At 42.2% G+C, this 22,533-nt stretch overlaps 3 protein-coding genes across 3 annotated transcripts; all 3 read left to right on the forward strand.

The window, feature by feature from the left end:
• Positions 1–469: 469 nt before the first annotated feature.
• LOC109744706 (F-box protein At5g49610-like) lies at positions 470–2,411 on the forward strand. The gene is made up of 2 exons (XM_020303853.4): positions 470–839; positions 1,038–2,411. Exon 2 carries the CDS (start codon positions 1,050–1,052, stop codon positions 2,217–2,219), a length of 1,170 nt encoding a protein of 389 aa, XP_020159442.1. The 5' UTR covers positions 470–839; positions 1,038–1,049; the 3' UTR covers positions 2,220–2,411.
• Positions 2,412–10,772: 8,361 nt separating this feature from the next.
• On the forward strand, positions 10,773–12,574 carry LOC109744705 (uncharacterized). The gene is made up of 4 exons (XM_020303852.4): positions 10,773–11,677; positions 11,770–12,038; positions 12,144–12,367; positions 12,422–12,574. Exons 1-4 carry the CDS (start codon positions 10,773–10,775, stop codon positions 12,572–12,574), a joined length of 1,551 nt encoding a protein of 516 aa, XP_020159441.2.
• Positions 12,575–12,654: 80 nt separating this feature from the next.
• On the forward strand, positions 12,655–13,179 carry LOC141042599 (uncharacterized). Its single transcript, XM_073511441.1, has one exon. The coding sequence runs from the start codon at positions 12,655–12,657 to the stop codon at positions 13,177–13,179; it is 525 nt and encodes a 174-aa protein (XP_073367542.1).
• The last annotated feature ends 9,354 nt before the right edge of the window (positions 13,180–22,533 follow it).

Here is a 22,533-nt window from a genome sequence, read left to right on the forward strand (position 1 = left end):
ATCTATGCACTCTATGTACAGAACAATATTCTTTACTGTGAATAGTGTGCTCGGTTGGGCACACAAGTATATGGATCATAACCTTGGCTTATAACTGTCCACACAATAGAACACAATAGAACATCTATAATCAACCAAAAACAATCCTAGGGTACAAAAGATTTAAATCTAGTTTTAAAATATGGGTGATTTGAATCAAATAATGCGACGAATCGGAAGCTATTTGAATAAAACTAATTGAAGGGACCGAAGAAGCTTACTTTTTTCGTTTCAGGGCCATCTTGATCCGAAAAACGGTGAAGAAACGAAGAAGATCCGAGGGGGAGTAGAGGAGATGAGAGAGGGGGCGAGAGAAAAGAACTCCTCTGTTCTTGGGGGCGGCTGGGTGGGGGGAGAAGGGGGCGGGGCGGGCGGCCCGCGGCTTATAATTGTCCACACCCTACCACCAGGGTCCCTGGCGGTAGGATCAGACAGGCTACCACCAGGACCAGCGGCGGTAGGGTGGGATGGAGGGGGACGGCGGCCGTTTACGCTGCTGACGTAGATTAGTCTCCTACCGCCGAAGGTCATGGCGGTAGGCTATGTAATCCTACCGTCGAGCCCTATGATGGTAGAAAAGAGGGTCAGATTAAAAAAAAATTCAAACGGGTCAGATCTGGATAAACTTCAACAAAAGGGTCAAAACATGAAAATTTGCCACCAGGCGGCGCTCAACTCTACCGGTTTCGCTTGCCCCCTCCCAAGGTCTCAACTCTCAAGAGCTACCATAGCACGGCCCATTGCTTGCCGGAGCCCTTCTTCCCCGCTGGAAAATCGGCCGGCCGACCGTCCGCCACAAGGTAAATCCTCTTGTCTCGATTTGTAGATCGCCCAAGCAATTCTTTGTTGCTCTCAATCCGTCGTCGCTGCTCGCCCCATCTCCTATTTTCGTTTTCCTTTTCTACTATGTTATCGCCGACGCTAATGTTTTGCTTCATCTTCTTGCGCCAAATCCGTACTAATACTTCTTTTTCTTTTTTATTCTCTTACCAACGCAGCGAGCAGCCAGCATGCCGGGCAGCAGCGGCGCCACCGTGCTGAACGATCTCCCCGTGTGTCTCGTCGCCGACGAGATCCTGGTCCGGCTGTCGCCCAAGCACGTGCTCCGCTGCCGCGCCGTCCAAAAGTCGTGGCGCGCCGCCACTTCCACCGACAAGTTCATCCTGGACAACCACCGTCGCCAGCCGTCGCTCCCCATCATCCAGCGACACAAAGCGGGACTCTCCCGTTTCGCCGCCGCCGGGGATCACAAGATCTGGCCCGTCATCCGGTACACCTGCCATACAGTTTCCGATTTCTCCGTCATACACCACGCCGCCTGCGATGGCCTCCTCATCCTGTCGCGGGAGTCCAGCTTCTACATCTGCAACCCGGCCACCCGCAAGTGCGCTTCCTTGTCACATCCTCCACTGCGGCAAGGATTCACCGCCGCCACCGTCGTCGCCTTCTACCGGCACCAATTGTCCGGAGAGCACCGCGTGCTCTGGGCGATATACTCGGCACCCATGGCGAGGGGCGCCACGGTAAAGCCGCCTGCTTACTTCGTCCTCCCGGTGGGATCTGACCAGCCGAGATGTGTTCAATGGCCGACAGATCTAAGGAATTTTCCCGCTACCCGGTCCTCGGATTGCCCACCAGTACACCATCGTGGTGGCCTGCACTGGGCACTGGGCCTCAGCATAACGGTATTCGACACCGTGACCGAGACATTCCAGCAGATGAGCCACCCGGCACAGTTGCCGGGTGACATGGTGTTATTGTTCGATCTTGGTGGCGACCTTGCTTTGCGCCGCACGTCCGGCGACTGCGTCACTCTAGACCTTTGGGTGCTGCAGGACTATGATGCCGAGACGTGGGCATTTCGATACCGGATTGACTTGCGGGTGATGGAGGCATCACCGCCGCTTAATTTGAGTGTGGAGCATGTCCCTATGATGGCTGTGATCAATGGCCGTGAGCTGTTGATCCAACATGGTCCTTACCGTCTATTGCATTGTGGCATTGATGGTGTGTTTTTAGGAAATGTGGAAAGCAAAGACCATGAAAACATTTTGAGTCAGTTTGCAAAACCTTTGAAACTCACTAGGCATCGCCTCCAGGAGAGCATGATTTCACTTCCATTGTTTGAGAAACGACAAGATGATGTGAACGAGGAGCCTCCGTTCACAATACTTCTATAAGATGCCGTGCTCTATCTATAATACTTTGGCCTCCTTGCTTGCTGTGCCGCTGGAGTGTCTTATCCCATATATGGGCCATGTCTTTTGCTACTTGTTCTTACTATGTCGTAGTAGAACTGAACTATTAGGACTGAGGAAGTGGTGCTTGTGCTATCAACATTTGGTACTTGTTATGCTATCTTCAATATAATGTATATATGTTATGAACTGTTCTACACTTCTACTATACCCTCCCCTGTTTACTTTCAGTTCTCCATTGTCGAAAAGCACAAAATTCTGGAAGCTATCAGTGGTTTGGTGCTCAGCGTAATTTTGTGTTTGATTGTTTACGACAGCGACAAGTAATTCGGTCACTACCACCGTCATGTGTCTGATTGCTACTTCACTACAGCTATTGTTGAAAAAGTTAGCAAGAACTTTGTTGCACTGGCTTTCACCATTTTGGATAAAAGAGCTTGGCTGCTATTTTTATGTCCAGGATTTGGTATTTTTTGTAGAAATAGGTTACAAGATGTGCTATCTTAACCATCATGCTGTGGTCTGTTGGAAGGCTGGTGATTATCTATTTATGCTGCCATTGGCTAGTCTTGTTTTACGGTAATATGGCTGTCTTGTTTCCCTTTTATTGTCTGTGGGTTTATCGATTTACTTCTGGCGTGGCTCCGCTGTTAAGCTGTTCTTTGTCAGTTTTACTCAAAATGAGGAGCTGCACATGTCCTATCGTTGCACATCTAACCCAAATGAGCAATGTCTTTTGTTCTTTCTTCTTCCTATTTCGTAGTAAAACCGAACAATTTCGATGGCGGAAGTAGCGCTTATGCTTGTTATGCTATCTTGAACACCATGTTCATGTTATGAAGAATGGAGCTTCTGTGAGTCAGAACTGTTCTACTGTTCTCCCCCGTTTACTTTCAGTTTTGCATTGCTGAAAAGCACGAAAGCCATGGTTTCAGTTTTGAATGCTAATTCTGCATCATTTGGGAAGCTAGCTGTGATCCGGTGCTTTGCAACGTCTAGTGTCTGATTGGTACTACAGCGACAACTGACAAGTTATTTGATTACTGCCAATGTCTTGGGTGTCAGATTACCACTTCAATACAGCTATTGTTGAAAAAGTTGGCAAGTACTTTGTTTCATACTCTCATTGGTTCTCGCCATTTCTGAGAAAAGAGCTTGGCTGTGTGTCCAGGATTTGATTCTCTTTTTTGCTTGGAATAGGTTTCAAGGTGTGCTATCTTAATCATATGTGCTCAGCATATTTGTTTCAGGCTGGTGAGGTCTGTTTACGCTGCTGTTAGCTACTGCCATTTTACTGTAGGGCTGGTGCTTGGTGCATGTATGTCTCTTTCCTTTCTATACATAATTTTATTGTTGGATTTAGTGGTTTACTCGCTTCTGATCTACCAGTGCATTTTCTTGTGTTGAGCTATGCTGCCTGGGAGTTTGGGTTGCTGCCAAAAATAGGCGTTTTGTTGGCAATGACCAAAAATTGGGTCACTGTTTGGATGGATGCCAATATTTTTGTATGACAAATTTGGGCTCAATCCAAACATGCCAGCTGTTGGCTAGTTGCCTTCTACTACACTTTTTTCTTCCATAATGTTACCGTCTCGGTGGCTCTGCCGTGGATTCTGAATCTATGCTGCTTGTTCTGAAACATTGATCATATGGCCACACTTTTTCAAACCGCGCGTTCACACTTTACATTCCTTCTTTTTTTTGTTTCTTTACCTTTCCTTGTTTTTTCGTTATATGAGCATTTTATTTAAATAATGTTGAACATTTTTATTGCACTGTGAATATTTTGAAAAAATATTACTCGCTCCGTCTCAAAATCTAAAAGGTTTTCCCATACTATCATAGTGTGAAAAAACGCCTTACATTTTGGGATGGAGGGAGTGTATGAACTATGTTTTAACCCTAAATATTTTTTATAAAAAACAAATATTTTATATATATATATATATATAATTTTCACACTATGATATATATAAGAAGGAAAGCTGGAAAAAAAATCTCTACCGCTTATGCCCCTTTGTCCAACCTTCCATGTATGATAATTAATCACATGAGTTGTGGTCCTCAGGGATCATCATGGTGGCTTCCTTGGGGGGGTGGGGGTGGGGGGTGGGGGGGCTGGGGGGTTGTCATCCCCCTCCGTTGGTGAGCCAGAACTTGTGGAGCTCGTACCATGCCGGCGGGCGATCCTATTGGCAAAGGAGAAATTCACAAGCTCATCGCGACGGTGAGCAAGATCGGTGACCATACATGGGATCTCTCGCCATACAGACATTTGGTGAAGGAAATCAAATCACTAAAAACTTTTAACGAGTTTAAAGTAGGCTGGGTGTGACGCTTGGCAAAAAACGTAGCTCGTGTAATGGCTAGGGAAGGTAGTGTGCGAAACTACGTAAGACTTGGTTCCAGGTGCCACCGAAGTATATCGACTCCAAGGTACCCTCGGAGTTTGCCATTTTTGAATAAACATGCAACAATTCCAACTCAAATTTTTGTGTACTTACATTTCGAACCAATTTCAGCTTAATTTACTTACCAAGCTTCTGACCAAACTATTAAGGTAAATCGTGGGCATAATTTAATAAACATGTATTTATATAAATTGCATTAATATGGATAGATAAATTAGAACCTAACATACTAAAATATTCATATCCAATTGAAACGCACGGGCATTGTCCTAGTTAAACAAAAATAGATAAAACAACAAAGCAATAGAAGAGGTGTCAAACAATGGAAAACCCCCATTACCGTGATCTGTTTGCCAGCCCATGATGGGGTGCTGTAGGCGACAAGCACAAAAACTCCCACCACTGAACGATGTATACGCGCTTACTGCGTCAAATTGGAGGGGAAATGCAGATGATGCATGCAAGTGCGCTGGCCACGTTGACATCTCGGGGTCGGTACACTACCTAGTGTTTTTCTTTTCTTGTATTGGTTTTACGATTACAACTATATTTAAAAATAAGTACAATTTTATTCTCAAAATTATAAAATCAACTGAATTTTAGAAATTTAAAAAAGGGAAAACATTATGATTTTAAAATATTTTTATATTTCCTGATAAAAAATAATCAGGATCTTGAAAAACATTTCTTCGAATTTAGAAACTGTATGAAATTCCTCAGAAATTTTAAAAATAAACAAAAAACTCACAAACTTTAAAATGTAATTGCATTAAAAATATCCATGAATTTGTGTATTTTTAAGAATCCTAAATTTTAAAAATGCGCATAAATTTAGAAATGTTAACAAAAGTTCGAAAAACATTCTCGGATTTAAAATGTTCATAGTTTCCAAATTGTCCACTAATTTAAAACAACAGAGAAAGAAAATACTCCAAAAAATAAACCAAGAAAAGTTAAGAAAAATCAAAAGAACACACTTACCGCAAAAAGCATCATAAAAGACTCACCAAATCTGTGCCAGAATCCAGTAAATGGGCCTAGCCCATGCCTCGACGTCGATGCATCGTTCGACCATCTTAGGAACAGGTGGGAGTAAAATGGATAGCATTTCCCCTAAAAAGGTACTCCCTCCGTAAACTAATATAAGAGCATTTAGATCACTAAAGTAGTTATGTAAACGCTTTTATATTAGTTTACGGAGGGAGTAAAATTGATACAATTGCTCTTCCGCATGTATTTTCCACGGGAGCCAGCCCAGTAAATGATTTTTTATGCCTTCCCACCATTGTTTCCTTGGTGATTCACGTATATCAGAAATCTCTTCATTTAGGAAATAGAACGGCATTCAATTCTGAATTCGAGATTTTCTTCTTCCTGGTTATTCATGAAAAGAATAGAACATCTCTTCAGTGCTTCAGGCGCTACCACTGAAGGTGGGGCTCGCGCGGTATAGAGGTGGGCCGTAGTCCGGTAATAGTCGTTGATTACACGATCGTCATGCGCTTGGTACTATTTTTTGCTTTTTTAAGCCTGGCTTTCTCTAATGAAAAAATTGGCCAGAGTTTTCCAGTCGGTTTGAAAAAAGATAGCACGTGTGTGTTCGCTCGGCATATTGTTTTTCAGGAGTTGCTCTATTGTTAAAAAACCAGCTAGATGTATTATTGTAAACGATTTCACAAATTTCAAAAAGGGTTCACGGATTTGAAAAAAAAGTTGCATAATTTGAAAAACTTGGCGAATTTAAAAAAAGTGCACAAATTTGTAATAGATTTTGAATTTGAAAAAGTTCATAAATTTTTAAAAGTACATGGATTGGGAAAAAATTCATGGGTTTCAAACAAATTTTTGGATTTGAGAATTTTTCATGAGAATTTGAAAAGCTCAGGTAAAAAATTAATGAATGTGAAAACATTCATGCATTAGGAAAATTTATGAATTTGAAATAATATTGGCAAATTGTAAAGAGTTCACCAATTTCAAAAAAGTACATCAGTTTGTTCAAAAGTGCACAAATTTGAGAAAGTCCATAAATTGCTAAAATATTCGTGAATTTGAAATTATTGAAAAAGAATATCAATTTTAAAAAATCATGAAATTTAAAATAAATCATGAATTTTATTTTATTTTGCAAATATGAAAAAAGTTCAACGATCTAGCAATCATAATCTGACAAAGTGTTTATGGATTTGAAAAAATTGATGAGAGGAATAAACACATGACAAAATAAAACAAGAAGAGAAATGAAAAAACCCCAAAGAAAAGTAGTCTAGGAAAGATCTAGAAGCTTCCAAAATCGTAAAACACCAACGGCATGCGAAGGCTGCATGGGCGCTATGCGCGCTGTCCGAACAAGAAGAAGAAAACTTAAATGGGCCAGCCCATTTCCTACGTAGGTGATGTCGGAGGGTATGCGCCATTTGTAAAACCTCTTCTAAGTGGCGCCTGAAGCGCCAAATAGCAGTTGACTGAAAAGAAGGACACTGTCTTTAATGCTAAAGTTCAGTATTGGGCTGAGTAGGAGATGCTGGACTCTAGATATGCGAGATATCCACTATTGGTCATGACCCGGGTTGAATGAGGAATCTATGTTCTTGAAAGTAAAGAAAGAACTCTGGTATTGCGACGTTAGATTTTTGCTAAGAACGAATCAAAACCTTGTCAAATCGCTTCCCTGGATCAAGTCAGATTTCAAGCGAATGAACCCCCTTTCGCTGAAGCCTTCGTAGGGTATGTGATGTATGTGACGTGATCTATATTATTGAATGTGCAGTGAGTATTTTTCAATATAGGCTAAACTTTTTAAATGCATGTTAAACATCTTTCGAGTTTGCGAACATATTTTTAATTTGAAAATATTTTTTAGGTTCATGAATTTTTTTCAAACTTGTGGATATTTTTTGAAATTTGAAATAACTTTTGGATCCATGGACACTTTTTAAATACATGAGCTTTTTTCAGTCTGTGATATTTTCAAAGTTTGTAAACCTTTTTCAAACTTGCAGATATTTTTGTAAAATTTGCGAGCATTTTATAAATTTGTAAACATTGTTTAAACTTCACAAAGATTTTTTTAATTTGTATCTATGTTTTAAATTCAGAAACATTTTTATTTAGCGAACATTATTGAAATGTTTGCACATTTTGTGTGTTCATGAATAATTTGTCAAATCTGTAAACATTTTTATTTTGTGAATAATTTTTGAGTTCATAAATATTTTAAATTCATGAACGTTTTTGCAAATTTGCCAACATGTTTTGAGTTCATGGACAATTTTGAAATTCATGAACATTTTTTGTATTCTTGGACACTTTTTAGAAGGCATGAGGAACACTTTTTAAGATACAGTTACTATAAGAGAAATATGTTTACTAAAAAAATACTCCATCCGTCCCAAATTACTTTTCGGAAAAATTGATGTATCTAGACGTATTTTTAGTTCTAGGTACATCTATTTCTGTGACAAATAATTTGGGACGGAGGGAGTAGTATTTAGAACATTTCTAAATACTATCGATTTTCTCTCTCGCAAGGCGACTTGAGAAAAGCCTTTGTAACCTCGATCTACGCCGGTGAGCCTGTAGATTCGCCTCCCATCCGCCTGCCGCTCCGGTGGCCGGTGGCGGGGAGAAGAATCCTGGTGTCTCGACTCCCGCTAGTAGATAGGTAGGGTTTTAGCCCTCACAGGGGCGGTGTTTGGATGGATGGCAGCGCTCCTTCGAGACAGTCTTTCGGGCTCTGATCCTCCTCATGTTCGTCCGTTGGGACAGATTAGACGAAGCTCCGGCGTAGATTCCTGCAAGCTCCTTGGGACGACGAGGTTAGGGTTTCGTGCGACGATATTTGATGTCAGGTTCTTCAGACCGATTCAAGAATTCAACGGTGACGACTATGGCTCCTGGGCGCTGGTCCTTAAGGTCACGTGCATGAAGATTTGTTAGCTGTCATTGACAAGTCAGGCCGGCACTGGTATGGGAGCGGCGCGTCGGCGGCAATGGTTGTTCGGTGGTCCATGGACCTCGATGTATTTTGTATTATATTTGAGGTGCTTTGTACCTTCGGTGAATGTTTATAATAGATCTGGTCATTTTCGCAAAAAATAGAAAAGTAGTAATTATTAGAAAATGAGAAGTGGACGCATGTACCGGTCTAACGCGAGCGACATGGGTGACCTGACTGTATCGCCCAGAAGGAAGGCGGGGCCATGCGTGCATGCACACGGGCCGACTGACAGCTTCGTCCCGAGCAGAAGTGCGATGAGCTCAAGCAGCAATGCCCGAACGCTTCACACCAAATCACCAGAATTTCCATGAGGTGATGGTCGATCCACACGTACTGACGTGGAAGAACGCGACCCCATATCCGGCTCCGACCGAAAGGCGCGACAGGAAGGCCTTCCATATCGATCGGTTGTACCAGCACATCGACGACGTCGATCCATCTATCGCTGCTGCCCGGCCGGCCAGGACCGGTACGCCGCTGCCGCGACTGTCGGATCGATGGATCGGTCGACATGGGCGCGCCCATGGAGTGTGATAGATAATACAGTCGTCGTTTTCCTTCAGAGACCAGACGTCCATGCCGGATCGCTTCGAGGGTGACAGGTCGTAGGAGCCTGTCGGGCGAATATCCAGCGGCCCTATCCTAGCTAGGGAGCACGGTCCGTAAACTGTCATCATGTCATCGTCGCAACAGGAGTGGTACCTGCGCTTGCTAAGCACCAACAATATCATGGCAAGGCAATCTGTGTATTCAATCTGTATTGAACTCTTGTGGTTAGCATATAGCTACGTCCTACGAATCCAGAGGCATGGCAATGTCGCCTCGTTCATCATACCCTTTGTTTTTTAAGACGCGGCTCACCGACTTCATTGATTTAGCAGAGAGCATGCGGAAACCAGGGTGATCAAGCTATCATGGTACACGGATAAAAGTGAAAGAAAACAGAAAAAGGCAGGGGAAAAAAACCCTAGGGTGTTAACTCGCGATCTTATCCCTAAACGGGGTCTCTACGTCTCTGGCGCCTGCGATTCGCCATTGCTCCATATTGCATCTAATAACTTCGATCATGCTCGATGAATTTGGTATCTTGTCTTTGAAAACAGCAGCATTTCTTTCCTTACGGAGCTCCCAGGCCACCAGCAAGATCATGATCTTACGCCTCGCTTGCGATTGGGTGTCGCCCTGCGGATGATGGCTTGACAAACTCTTATTGAGGAAGAGAGGTTCAGCCGGTCGCCTGGGGCCAATGCAGAGCAACCCGTCCATGTAGCCACCTCCGTCATACTTCGTCATGTCTTGAAGTGATCTAGGTGAAATGCTGCCATTCTGGTGGACGGATATCATTACACATATATTACCTTCGTCCAAAACTGTTTGTCTTAAATTTTTCTAGATATGAATTTAGATACATATATATCTAAATAAATAAGACAAATAATTTGGGATGAAGATTATAAAGCTACAATACGAAACATTACCTCTTCATTTGCCATGCGTAGCAGGGCCGGCTCTGGCCCAGGGCAGTAGGGGCGACGGCCCGGGGCCCGGCCGAAATAGGGGCCCATATCTGGTATAGAGTATGTACACGTATGGGACATAGTAGAGAGAGAAAAAAGGCCCATCTGCCCAAGGCGCACAGCAAGCCCAGGAAGGTAGCCAGCCACGCATGGAAAAGAATCGTCATGAATCGTCTTTTCCTTTTCTTTCCAGCGATTCTCGATCTGATTCACGCACTGATCCAGTCGCCGTCTCGTCCGGTCGTCCTGATCCAGTCCGGAGTCCCTGACCGGCCGATGGCCTGACTGCATCACTGAAATCGCTAGGTCCCTGATCACGTTGTGTCCGTCTCAGGCAAGAAATTGTCAGAAAGATCAAGATCAAGAGGTAATCTCAGATCAAAATTCTATTTCTATGAAACCCTGATGGGCGACTCTATTTTCTCGTGCTATATGTTCTTAGTCTAAAATCTCAATCCGGTGTCTGATTCTTTCTTTGCATCGCTCATCACTTGCAGCTGCATCCATTGGTAGTGTAGTCATGTTGCCTAAAAAGCATCTATCTGGTCATCAGAAAAGAACTAACAAGAAACGAGTAGAGAAGTTAGTTCGATCTCAGAAAGGGGCTATGAATAAATTCGTGCTGAGGAAGGATGCTGCTACGAATTCTGCGCAATTATATATCACCAATGGCGAACAACCAGATCAGACTGAGAATGCAGTTGAGGAAAATTGTGCCGATGTTGATGCCAATCAGAGCACCGGAAAATTTAGTGGCCATGGAAACATAGATGAGCAGGCTTCTTCTTTTGATATTTTTGATCCTAGAACTTGGAATATTCTTGACAATAAATCAAGAGATATTCTCATTGAAAAAGGACCTACAAGGGAGTACAATCTTGTGTTTCCCGTGGATAAGAAAGGCAGGCATTTTTCATATGCTTACTACTCAAGACAGCTAAGGAATGGTGAGGCCAGTGATCGGAGGTGGTTAGTGTACTCTAAACATGTGAATAAAGTTTATTGTTTTTGCTGCAAATTGTTCAAATCTGAGAACAGCAAAAGTTTGCTAGCATCCGAGGGATTGATGGATTGGAAACATCTTAGTGAGAAGCTCAAATTACATGAGAATGGTGCTGAGCACATCACTAACATGAATACTTGGAATGAGGTAAGGTTGAGGCTAAGTAAGAAGGAAACAGTTGATAAAGATTTGCAAGAAGAGATTGCAAGGGAGAAGAAGCGATGGAGACAAGTTTTGATTAGAATTGTTGCTGCTGTGAAATTTCTTGCTAAACATAATTTGGCTTTTCGAGGAGCAAATGAGAAATTATATCAAGATAACAATGGGAACTTTTTGGGAGTAATTGAAATGATGGCAGAATTTGATCCTGTAATGCAAGAGCATCTTCGGCGCATTCATAATAATGAAATCCATCATCATTATCTTGGCCATAATATTCAGAATGAGTTAATTTCCCGTCTTGCTCGCACGGTTAAAGATTCTCTCTTGAAGATAATTAAGGATGCAAGGTATTTCTCTGTCATTTTAGACTGTACCCCTATGTGAGCCATCAAGAACAAATGACTCTAATTGTGAGATGTGTAAACATGTCAAGTGCCAGTACAAAAATAGAGGAGTTTTTTCTAGAGTTCATGAAGGTGGATAATACATCGGGACTTGGACTTTATAATGTGTTAATAGATACACTTGAATCTATTGGTTTGAATGTTCAAGATGTTCGTGGACAAGGGTATGACAATGGTTCGAACATGAAGGGGAAAAACCAAGGGGTACAGAGCAGATTGCTTGCAACTAATCCAAGAGCATTGTACATGCCGTGTGCTTGTCACAGCCTGAATCTTAGTCTTAGTGATATGGCAAAATCTTGCGGTAAACCTATAACTTTCTTTGGTGTTGTGCAAAGAATTTACATATTGTTTTCAAGCTCTACTAAAAGATGGCAGCTATTGCTTAATCATGTTCCAAAAATGACAGTTAAGTCTTTGTGTAACACGCGATGGGAGAGTCGAATAAAGAGTGTTCATGCTATCAGATATCAAGCACCTGAGTTAAGAAAAGCTTTATTGGAATTGAAGAGAACTTCTACTGATGACCCCAAGACTAAGAGCGACGCAAAATCTTTGGCTAGTGCACTTGAGAAATTTGAATTTATACTGGGCATGGTCATCTGGCATGATGTTTTGTTCACTGTAAACATGGTGAGTAAGAAATTGCAGTCTAAATTCGTGTGTATTGATGTTACTCTTAAACAGATTGAAGGTGCCATCTCATATTTTGAGAAGTACAGAAATGAAGGCTTTCCTACTAGCTTGGATATTGCGAGATCTATTGCAATCGACATGGGTGTACAGCCTTTGTTTCCTGTAAAGCACCGTATTACCAGAAAAGACAATTTGATGAAATGAATGGCAATGAAGAAAATGACCAGAATCAAGAAGCGCAAGAAATTGAGGTGGAATAATTTAGAGTTGAATACTTTCTGGTGATGATTGATGTTGCAATTGCTTCCTTGACTAGTAGATTTGAGGAACTGAAGTCATTTGGGAGCATATTTGGATTCTTGTTCAACTCAAAAGAATTGAAGTTGTTGGGTGATAATGATCTAAGAAAATGTTGCACTAATTTTGTCAACACTTTCACTCATGGTAAGTCAGCAGAAGTTGATTTAGATGATTTTGTTTCTGAACTAAAAGTATTGCAGATGACATTGCCAAACACACTCATGTCAGCGGATCAGATATTTGAGTTTGTTAGAGCTGCGGATTGTTATCCAAATGTCTCAATTGCTTATTGTATCCTCTTGACTGTACATGTCACTGTTGCATCAGCTAAAAGGAGTTTCTCAAAACTGAAATTACTGAAAAATTATTTGAGGTCAACAATGTCCCAAGAAAGATTGAATGGTTTGGCCATGTGCTGCATCGAGAAGAATATGTTGGACAGTATTGATCTTGACATTGTCATTGATGATTTTGCGTCAAAAAATGCACGGAAATCTCGCTTCTCATGAATTCTGGAGGTTTGCTAGCATGCTATTTCTATATTCGTTTTTCATTGTAGCTTCTATGATACTTGAGTTCGAACAAAGGCAAGAAAAATATATCAGGTATTTGGTTCTAATGAAAATATACTACTGTTTATGACTTTATAATATATGTATTTGTTCGTGTATCGACCAAAAAAAATCTCTGTTGGGCCCATTGGTGAAATTCGCCCCAGGGCCTTCGAAATCCTTGAGCCGGCCCTGTGCGTAGAAAGCATAGGTGTCCTCCTATTGGACGCTTGCAGGCATCAAACAGAAGATGCGACGCCTGAGGTGATTCGCTAATCCGCCGGCCCACTCTGGCACCTTCAGGTTTGCTTTCCTTTTTCCTCTTCACGTTTCTTTTTTTTTCTTGAACACAATACAGACGCAAGCGTTCATATACACACGCATACACTCACCCCTATGAACGCACACACGCACACCCTATCCCTATAAGCACCTCCGAAAAACTGAGCCGGCATATCATCTTGAAATTTACGAATTCACCGTAGGCACCTTGTCATCGACGGGAACGGCTCCTCCCACTGAATGCGCATCGTCGGAAATCCTGAAATAAATCCAGGAATAAATGCGAGCACCAGGACTTGAACCCTGGTGAACTGGGGATACCACAGTCCCTCTAACCATCCAACCACAGGTTGGTTCGCTCCTCTTCACATTTCTAGTCAGAGTTTTCCAAATATCCGACCATTCATTTTGTGAGCGATCCAAATAAAAATAACAATTTTTAAAAATGTAAGCAATATTAAGAAAATGTTCAGTGTGTATTTTAAAAAATTCAGTGTGTTGGAGAAAAAGTCCACTATATATTGAAAAACTTTTACTGTATATAAAAATGTTCATAATATATTAAAAAATATACAAAGTGTATGTGAATAAAATTAATTCACTGTATATTAAAAAATATCTGTGTGTAGTTGAAATTTTTTCACATATATTAGGAAAATATTTATAATGCAAAAACTTTAAAAAGAAAATGTGCAAGAAGAAAAACTGAATTATAAAAAATAAAAACAAAAAAAATAGAAAAAAACAAAAAATCACACAAGGAAAAAAATGAAAGAAAAACAAACAGTAGCCAGCCACCGAGAATAACACAAAAAATGCACGTGAACATGGCAGCCCACCTCGGTCCGCTTCAAGCGTGGCCTTGTCTATGTGCCGCCTGTGCGCGACAAATAGGTTCTACCAAAGCATTGGTAACATAAAGGCTATTGGGTAATCTCAGGGCGGGCCACTGCCCACCTTACCCCCGCCCCCCTCCGGATCCGGCAGTAGAAGGCTATCAAATATATATGACAAGATGTTATACAATATTTGGATTTTATTGTTGTGCGTAAAGTAGTTGTATTACTCAATCAGGGCCATTGTGGCCATAACTACGTAAGTTCATGAGTTTAGCAGGCCAGAACCTATCCAAACAACGGTTAAGGTCTAGTTCTGTCATATATATATTGACATACAATTACTAGCAGTGTTCTGACCATGACTGATATGATTGATATGATTGCATTGTGTTGCTCGCGAAGTGTCTCACGCTATATTTCATTTTTGCAGGGAATGTCTATAGAGTTGTCAATGTTTTGGCGAAACGTAGATTTAGTTTCACATCGTCAAATTTCTGGCACTCCATATGTCCATTTTTAGCAAAGGTCGTGCCGATTTTTATGTTGATTTTAATTATCTGAAACACAAAATGGAAGAGTACGTGCCCCTATTGTTGCGACACTAGGGGTATGTGCGACGATCCTCACCTAACAACAATGAAGGCTTCTTCCTCACGCTTCAAAGTGACTACAAATATTATACGGTAATAATCAGTATTAATATTTGTTGGCACATGTTTCGTTCTTAGGCATGTATTATATATGGTTTCTGCTTTAAAGTGTAATTTTTATTTTTTAATATTTCGACTAGTGTATCCCTTGCCATGCAAGACCTTTTGTCCAAGACAAGTTTTTCCTCCGCGACAGGGAAGAAGTGACTAAGATGACCACCGTCCTCAAGACCAAAGATGGTTTCAATTTCAAATCTAAGATCTATAATGAGGTCGATCACATATATTTTGGTTGTGTTAATTGAAGAGGATTGGCCAAAGCTTACAGATTTCAGCCTGGTATGATAATAACATTTCATATTGGCACCTATTATCAAAATAATGAGGACATATGGGTCGATTTAGATGCAATAATATTGTACTATTATTGATGATCTTGCTTTTCGGATTTTTGGATATCGTTAAGTGTAACGATAGTCCTAAAAAACATTGAGAATATAATGTTGAAAGAACGATTATATTGAATCGACCCAAACTCATTTGTTATACTTTGAAATAATATCGTCAGAAGTCAATTGTTATAACATGGAGTGTTAAAGTGTGATTTTCTTCCTTAGACCATGAGAGTATCGTAGTCACTTCTTACCGTATGATGATCTTTGGGGTTGCCGAAGCGTCATCTGTAACACGGTGATCATAACGACAATTTACAGGGTCGTCGGAAAGTTTGACAAGGGACTAGATAGGCTGAGAGTGGAATTTTCCCCTCCGACGATCTAGAGATATTCTTAGGGCCCTCTTGATGTGACGACGTCTGTCATCGTCTAGACAGACACAGACGACTATGTCACGGCGATGCCAGAACATGTTAATGAGAAAGAATAACGAAACCGGTAACAAGGAGACCGGTCTAATGAGCATGTGTGTAACAAAGTTTTGTGAAGTATCGCAAATCAAAGGGAATACCACATGATAACCAAAGGTTCACTCAAATGTCATTGTGTACTCATACGGATCAATATGGATGTACACGGTTCCGCTATCGGTCATTGAACGAAAGGAGTTCTGTACATTTCTATGTTTTACCGAATCTACAGGGTCACAAGTTTAAGGTAATCATGATATGCAGAGTATTAGTAGGACGGGAGTAACGAGGAAATATTCGTGAAGTAGTTTCACTAATATCCGAAAATAGTTTTGAGAGGAACCGGAAGTGTTTCAGAGTTTATCGGGCAATACCGGATATTATCTATAAATAATATGTAGGTGAAAAATGTTTCTGGAGATGTTAAATTAATAATAAAATGCTCTAATAATAGTTAGGAGGCTTTCAAATTTGTGACTATTTTCTTAAATTCACAAACATTTTTTATTTCGCCAATATTTTTGAATTTTTTGAACATTTTGCGGGTTCATGGATATTTTTATAAATTTGCAAACATTTTTATTTCATGAACATTTTTTGTGCTCATGAATAATTTTTAAATCCACGAACGGCCTCTTAAATTTCAAACATTTTTTGAGTTGATGGAAAACTTTTAAAATTCATGAACATTTTAATTCTTGGACACGTTCTAGAAAGCATGATGTATATTTTTTTAAATACAGGTCAAGCTACCTATGGTACAGTTAGTATAATAGTAATATTTTTTCAAAAAATTATTTTTTAAACTAAAACCACGGCACTTATTTTGGATTGGAGAGAGTAGTATTTAGAACGTTTCTAAATTCTATAGAGAGAGAAACAAAAAATAATAATTATTTGAAAACGGAAGTGGACGCATGGGCCGGTCTAACGCGATCGAGCAACATGGGCCGGTGACCTGAGTGTACCGCCCGGAAGGCGGGGCCATGCGTGCATGCACGCGGCACGCCGGCCGAGCTAGTGATAGCTTCTACTCTAGCAGAAGTGCAATGAGTTCAGCAACAATGCTCACACCTGATCGTCGGAATTTTCTTGAACTGATCGTCGATCCACACGTACTGACTGACGTGGAAGAATGCGACCTCATATCTGCCTCCGACCGAAAGGCGTGACAGGAAGGCCTTCCATATCGACCGGTTGTACCAGGCTAGCAGCAGATCGACGCCATCGATCCATCTCTCACTGCTGGCCGGCCGGATCGATTGGTGTGTGATAGGAAATACAGTCGACGTTTTCCTTCAAGTGAAAATAGACGAAAGTGGTCGTTTTTCAAAACTTCAACACAAAATAAGCTTAATCTGAAAATATTTCACAAACTGGCCCTTTTGCATAGGGATGGCAATGGGGCCCCATACCCGCCAAACCCACGGGGATTTCATCTATTAGGGGGTGGCGATTACAAAACTAGTTTATTCCTCATAGGGTACAACGGGGATGGGGACGATATCCTATTCCCCAGACCCAATACCCATCGGGGACCCGGTTAGTAACTGTGACACATCGGTCAACCTTAAAATATTCACAAACAAACTTGCAAAAACAAAAAAAACTCTGAGAAAAAACCTTAAACCTATCTTACGTCCTCATCTCAGCTGCCACCATGACCAAGAAGTAAGTACGACCTAGATATGCATTAGCAGGACAAGGACAACACCATTTATGTATGTTGATTATAGGGTGTCATATTATGTATATGCGTATTTGTTTACGGGGATGGGGACCCTAATGGGGCCCCGTTCCCCAGTGGGGCATGTGTATGGGGAACTTTATCCCCAGTCATGTAAACGGGGATGGGGATGGAATGATAGGGAACAGATGGGGATGGGGATGTTGTAGGTATCCCCATAGGGGATTGTCCCAATTGCCATCCCTACTTTTGCATGACGCCCGGCACTAGGGCGCCATGCTAGATAGCACGACGCCCCGGGCTAGAGCGCCATGCTATTAGGCATGATGCTTTTGTCCGGGACGCCATGCTACGTGTCGCTATCATGGGCGGCCTAGGCCAGGGCGTCATTGCTATGAAGCATGGCGCCCCAGCCAGTGGCGGAGCTAGGCAAAAGGTTCGGGGGGCTAAAGGCAAATCATGAAAATCTGTGGGGGCCAACAACTATTTTTCTCTAAATCTATGCCTCCTCAGAAAAAATTTCTTCACAAATATTTCAGAGTTGGGGGGGGGGGGGGGGGGGGCAGATATCAGCATAGCTCCGTCATTGGCCTTGGGCGTCATGCGAAATAGGGCTAATTTGTGAAATCTTTTCAGATTGGAGCCATTTTGTGTTGAAGTTTCAGAAAAAAGTCACTTTCGTCTATTTTCACTGTGTTGATGTTTCAGAAAAGGGCCATTTTCGTCTATTTTCACTTTCTTCGAAGACCAAAGGTCTATGACGGATCACTTCGAGGGTGACAGGTCGTAGGAGCCTGTCGGAAGAATGTCCAGCAGTTATGCTTGCTAGGGAGCACGGTCCGTAACCTGTCCTACCATCGTCGCAACAGGAGTGGTATCTGCACTTGCTAAACACCGACAACAGTGTTGATTAATGTAAGGCCACTACATCACACTCATCCCGATCTGTATTGAACTCTTGTGTTTAGCATATAGCTACATCCTACTTGTCCAGAGGCATGGCAATGTCGCCGTCGTTCCTCATGTTTTGAAGTGATCTTGGTGAAATGGTGGCATTCTCGTGGACATCGATCACTACACATATACTCCCTTCATCCGAAATTACTTGTCGTAGAAATGAATATATCTAGAACTAGAATAGATCTAGGTACATCCAGTTCTAACGAGTAATTCCGGACGAAGAACTAAAGATTACCTCTTTTTTCTAGGGTATGCCATTATGACGGTTTATATTTCATGTGGAAACAAGCTTACATCGTTTGAAAGAACATCAACCAGAAAGTCCCGAGGCTCCGATTGCCAAACAATAGTACGGGAGCACTCTGATTTACTAGCTAAAGCATCTGCCGCCATATTGGCCTCCTTAGGGCAATGATGAAAACTAACTGAAGTAAAGTTTCGACATAAAAAGGTGCATTCCTCGTAGAGTGCTGCTGCAGGTCCTAGAGAATTTCCACCATTCTGCATCACTTCAATGACATCCATACAATCTGCCTCAATAGTGAGCTTGTTGCAACCTGTGTCACTTGCCAAGATCAAGCCATCTCTGAGTCCCCGTGCTTCTGCCGATGCTGCATCCTCGACGAACGGAATGTCGCTGCAAGACACAGAAATGAAGATACCCTTTGCATCAGGGAGGATAGCACCCGTACCTCCCGAGCCGACCTGGCTGGTTTGAGTAGCTTCTCCTCATGCGTGAAACGCCTCCTCTCCAACCAGACATACCACACAGTCGTTGCAATAAGTGAAGGAAATATGCCCTAGACGCAATAATAAAGTTATTATTTATTTCCTTATTTCATGATAAATGTTTATTATTCATGCTAGAATTGTATTAACCAGAAACATAGTACATGTGTGAATACATAGACAAACAGAGTGTCACTACTATGCCTCTACTTGACTAGCTCGTTGAATCAAAGATGGTTAAGTTTCCTAGCCATAGACATGAGTTGTCATTTGATTAACGGGATCACATCATTAGAGAATGATGTGATTGACTTGACCCATTCCGTTAGCTTAGCACCTGATCGTTTAGTATGTTGCTATTGCTTTCTTCATGACTTATACATGTTCCTATGACTATGAGATTATGCAACTCCCGTTTATCGGAGGAACACTTTGTGTGCAACCAAACGTCACAACGTAACTGAGTGATTATAAAGGTGCTCTACAGGTGTCTCCGAAGGTACTTGTTGGGTTGGCGTATTTCGAGATTAGGATTTTTCACTCCGATTGTCGGAGAGGTGTCTCTGGGCCCACTCGGTAATACACATCACTATAAGCCTTGCAAGCATTGTAACTAATGAGTTAGTTGCGAGATGATGTATTACAGAACGAGTAAAGAGACTTGCCGGTAACGAGATTGAACTAGGTATTGAGATACCGACGATCGAATCTCGGGCAAGTAACACACCGATGACAAAGGGAACAACGTATGTTGTTATGCGGTTTGACCGATAAAGATCTTCGTAGAATATGTAAGAGCCAATATGAGCATCCAGGTTCTGCTATTGGTTATTGACCAGAGACGTGTCTCGATCATGTCTACATTGTTCTCGAACTCGTAGGGTCCGCAGGCTTAACGTTCGGTGACGATTTGTATTATGAGTTTATGTGTTTTGATGTACCGAAGGTAGTTCGGAGTCCCGGATGAGATCGGGGACATGACGAGGAGTCTCGAAATGGTCGAGACGTAAAGATCGATATATTGGACGACTATATTCGGACATCGGAAAGGTTTCGAGTGATTCGGGTATTTTTCGGAGTACTGGAGAGTTACGGGAATTCGCCGGGGAGTATATGGGCCTTATTGGACTTTAGGGGAAAGAGAGAGGAGAGGCTGCGCGCCCCCCAAGGCTTAGTCCGAATTGGACTAGGGGGAGGGGCCGCGCCCCCTCCTTCCTTCTCTTCTTTCTTCCCTTTCCTTGACTCCTACTCCTACTACTTGGAATGGGGGGAATCCTACTCCCGGTGGGAGTAGGACTCCTCCAGGGAGCGCCATAGGGGCCGGCCCTCTCCCCCCTCCTCCACTCCTTTATACACGTGGCCAGAGGGCACCCCATAGACACAACAATTGATCTCTTGATCTCTTAGCCGTGTGCGGTGCCCCCTCCACCATATTTCACCTCGATAATATCGTAGCAGTGCTTAGGCGAAGCCCTGCGTCGCTAGCATCATCATCACCGTCACCACGCCGTCGTGCTGACGGAACTCTCCCTCAAAGCTCGGCTGGATCGGAGTTCGAGGGACGTCATCGAGCTGAACGTGTGCTGAACTTGGAGGTGCCGTACGTTCGGTACTCGGATCGTGAAGACGTACGTCAACCGCGTTGTGCTAACGCTTCCGCTTTCGGTCTACGAGGGTACGTGGACACACTCTCCCCTCTCGTTGCTATGCATCACCATGATCCTGTGTGTGCGTAGGATATTTTTTGAAATTACTACGTTCCCCAACAGTGGCATTCGAGCCTGGTTTTATGCGTTGATGTTATATGCACGAGTAGAACACAAGTGAGTTGTGGGTGATACAAGTCATACTGCTTACCAGCATGTCACACTTTGGTTCGGCGGTATTGTTGGATGAAGCGGCCCGGACCGACATTACGCGTACGCTTACGCGAGACTGGTTCTACCGACGTGCTTTGTACATAGGTGGCTGGCGGGTGTCAGTTTCTTCAACTTTAGTTGAACCGAGTGTGGCTACGCCCGGTCCTTGAGAAGGTTAAAACAACACTAACTTGACGAACTATCATTGTGGTTTTGATGCGTAGGTAAGAACGGTTCTTGCTCAGCCCGTAGCAGCCACGTAAAACTTGCAACAACAAAGTAGAGGACGTCTAACTTGTTTTTGCAGGGCATGTTGTGATGTGATATGGTCAAGGCATGATGCTATATTTTATTGTATGAGATGATCATGTTTTGTAACAGAGTTATCGGCAACTGGCAAGAGCCATATGGTTGTCGCTTTATTGTATGCAATGCAATCGCCCTGTAATGCTTTACTTTATCACTAAGCGGTAGCGATAGTCGTAGAAGCATAAGATTGGCGAGACGACAACGATGCTACGATGGAGATCAAGGTGTCGCGCTGGTGACGATGGTGATCATGACGGTGCTTCGGAGATGGAGATCACAAGCACAAGATGATGATGGCCATATAATATCACTTATATTGATTGCATGTGATGTTTATCTTTTATGCATCTTATTTTGCTTTGATTGACGGTAGCATTATAAGATGATCTCTCACTAAATTTCAAGATAAAAGTGTTCTCCCTGAGTATGCACCGTTGCCAAAGTTCGTCATGCCCAGACACCACGTGATGATCGGGTGTGATAAGCTCTACGTCCATCTACAACGGGTGCAAGCCAGTTTTGCACACGCAGAATACTTAGGTTAAACTTGACGAGCCTAGCATATGCCGATATGGCCTCGGAACACTGAGACCGAAAGGTCAAGCGTGAATCATATAGTAGATATGATCAACATAGTGATGTTCACCATTGAAAACTACTCCATTTCACGTGATGATCGGTTATGGTTTAGTTGATTTGGATCACGTGATCACTTAGATGATTAGAGGGATGTCTATCTAAGTGGGAGTTCTTAAGTAATATGATTAATTGAACTTAAATTTATCATGAACTTCGTCCTGGTAGTATTAGCATATCTATGTTGTAGATCAATAGCTCGCGTTTAGCTCCCCTATTTTATTTTTGATATGTTCCTAGAGAAAAACTATGTTGAAAGATGTTAGTAGCAATGATGCGGATTGGATCCGTGATCTGAGGATTATCCTCATTGCTGCACAGAAGAATTATGTCCTTAATGCACCGCTAGGTGACAGACCGATTGCAGGAGCAGATACAGACTTTGTGAACGTTCGGCAAGCTCGATATGATGACTACTTGATAGTTTAGTGCATCATGCTTTACGGCTTAGAATCGGGGCTTCAAAGACGTTTTGAACGCCATGGAGCATATAAGA

Source organism: Aegilops tauschii, chromosome 3 (assembly GCF_002575655.3).
Source record: "Aegilops tauschii subsp. strangulata cultivar AL8/78 chromosome 3, Aet v6.0, whole genome shotgun sequence".
NCBI lineage: Eukaryota > Viridiplantae > Streptophyta > Magnoliopsida > Poales > Poaceae > Aegilops > Aegilops tauschii.

Coding starts and splice junctions, on each gene's coding strand:
- LOC109744706 (XM_020303853.4), top strand. CDS start 1,050: ATGCCGGGCAGCAGCGGCGCCACCGTGCTGAACGATCTCCCCGTGTGT.
- LOC109744705 (XM_020303852.4), top strand. CDS start 10,773: ATGAATAAATTCGTGCTGAGGAAGGATGCTGCTACGAATTCTGCGCAA. Junction 11,678..11,769: donor AAGATAATTAAGGATGCAAG/GTATTTCTCTGT, acceptor GTCAAGTGCCAG/TACAAAAATAGAGGAGTTTT. Junction 12,039..12,143: donor TGATATGGCAAAATCTTGCG/GTAAACCTATAA, acceptor CAAAAATGACAG/TTAAGTCTTTGTGTAACACG.
- LOC141042599 (XM_073511441.1), top strand. CDS start 12,655: ATGATTGATGTTGCAATTGCTTCCTTGACTAGTAGATTTGAGGAACTG.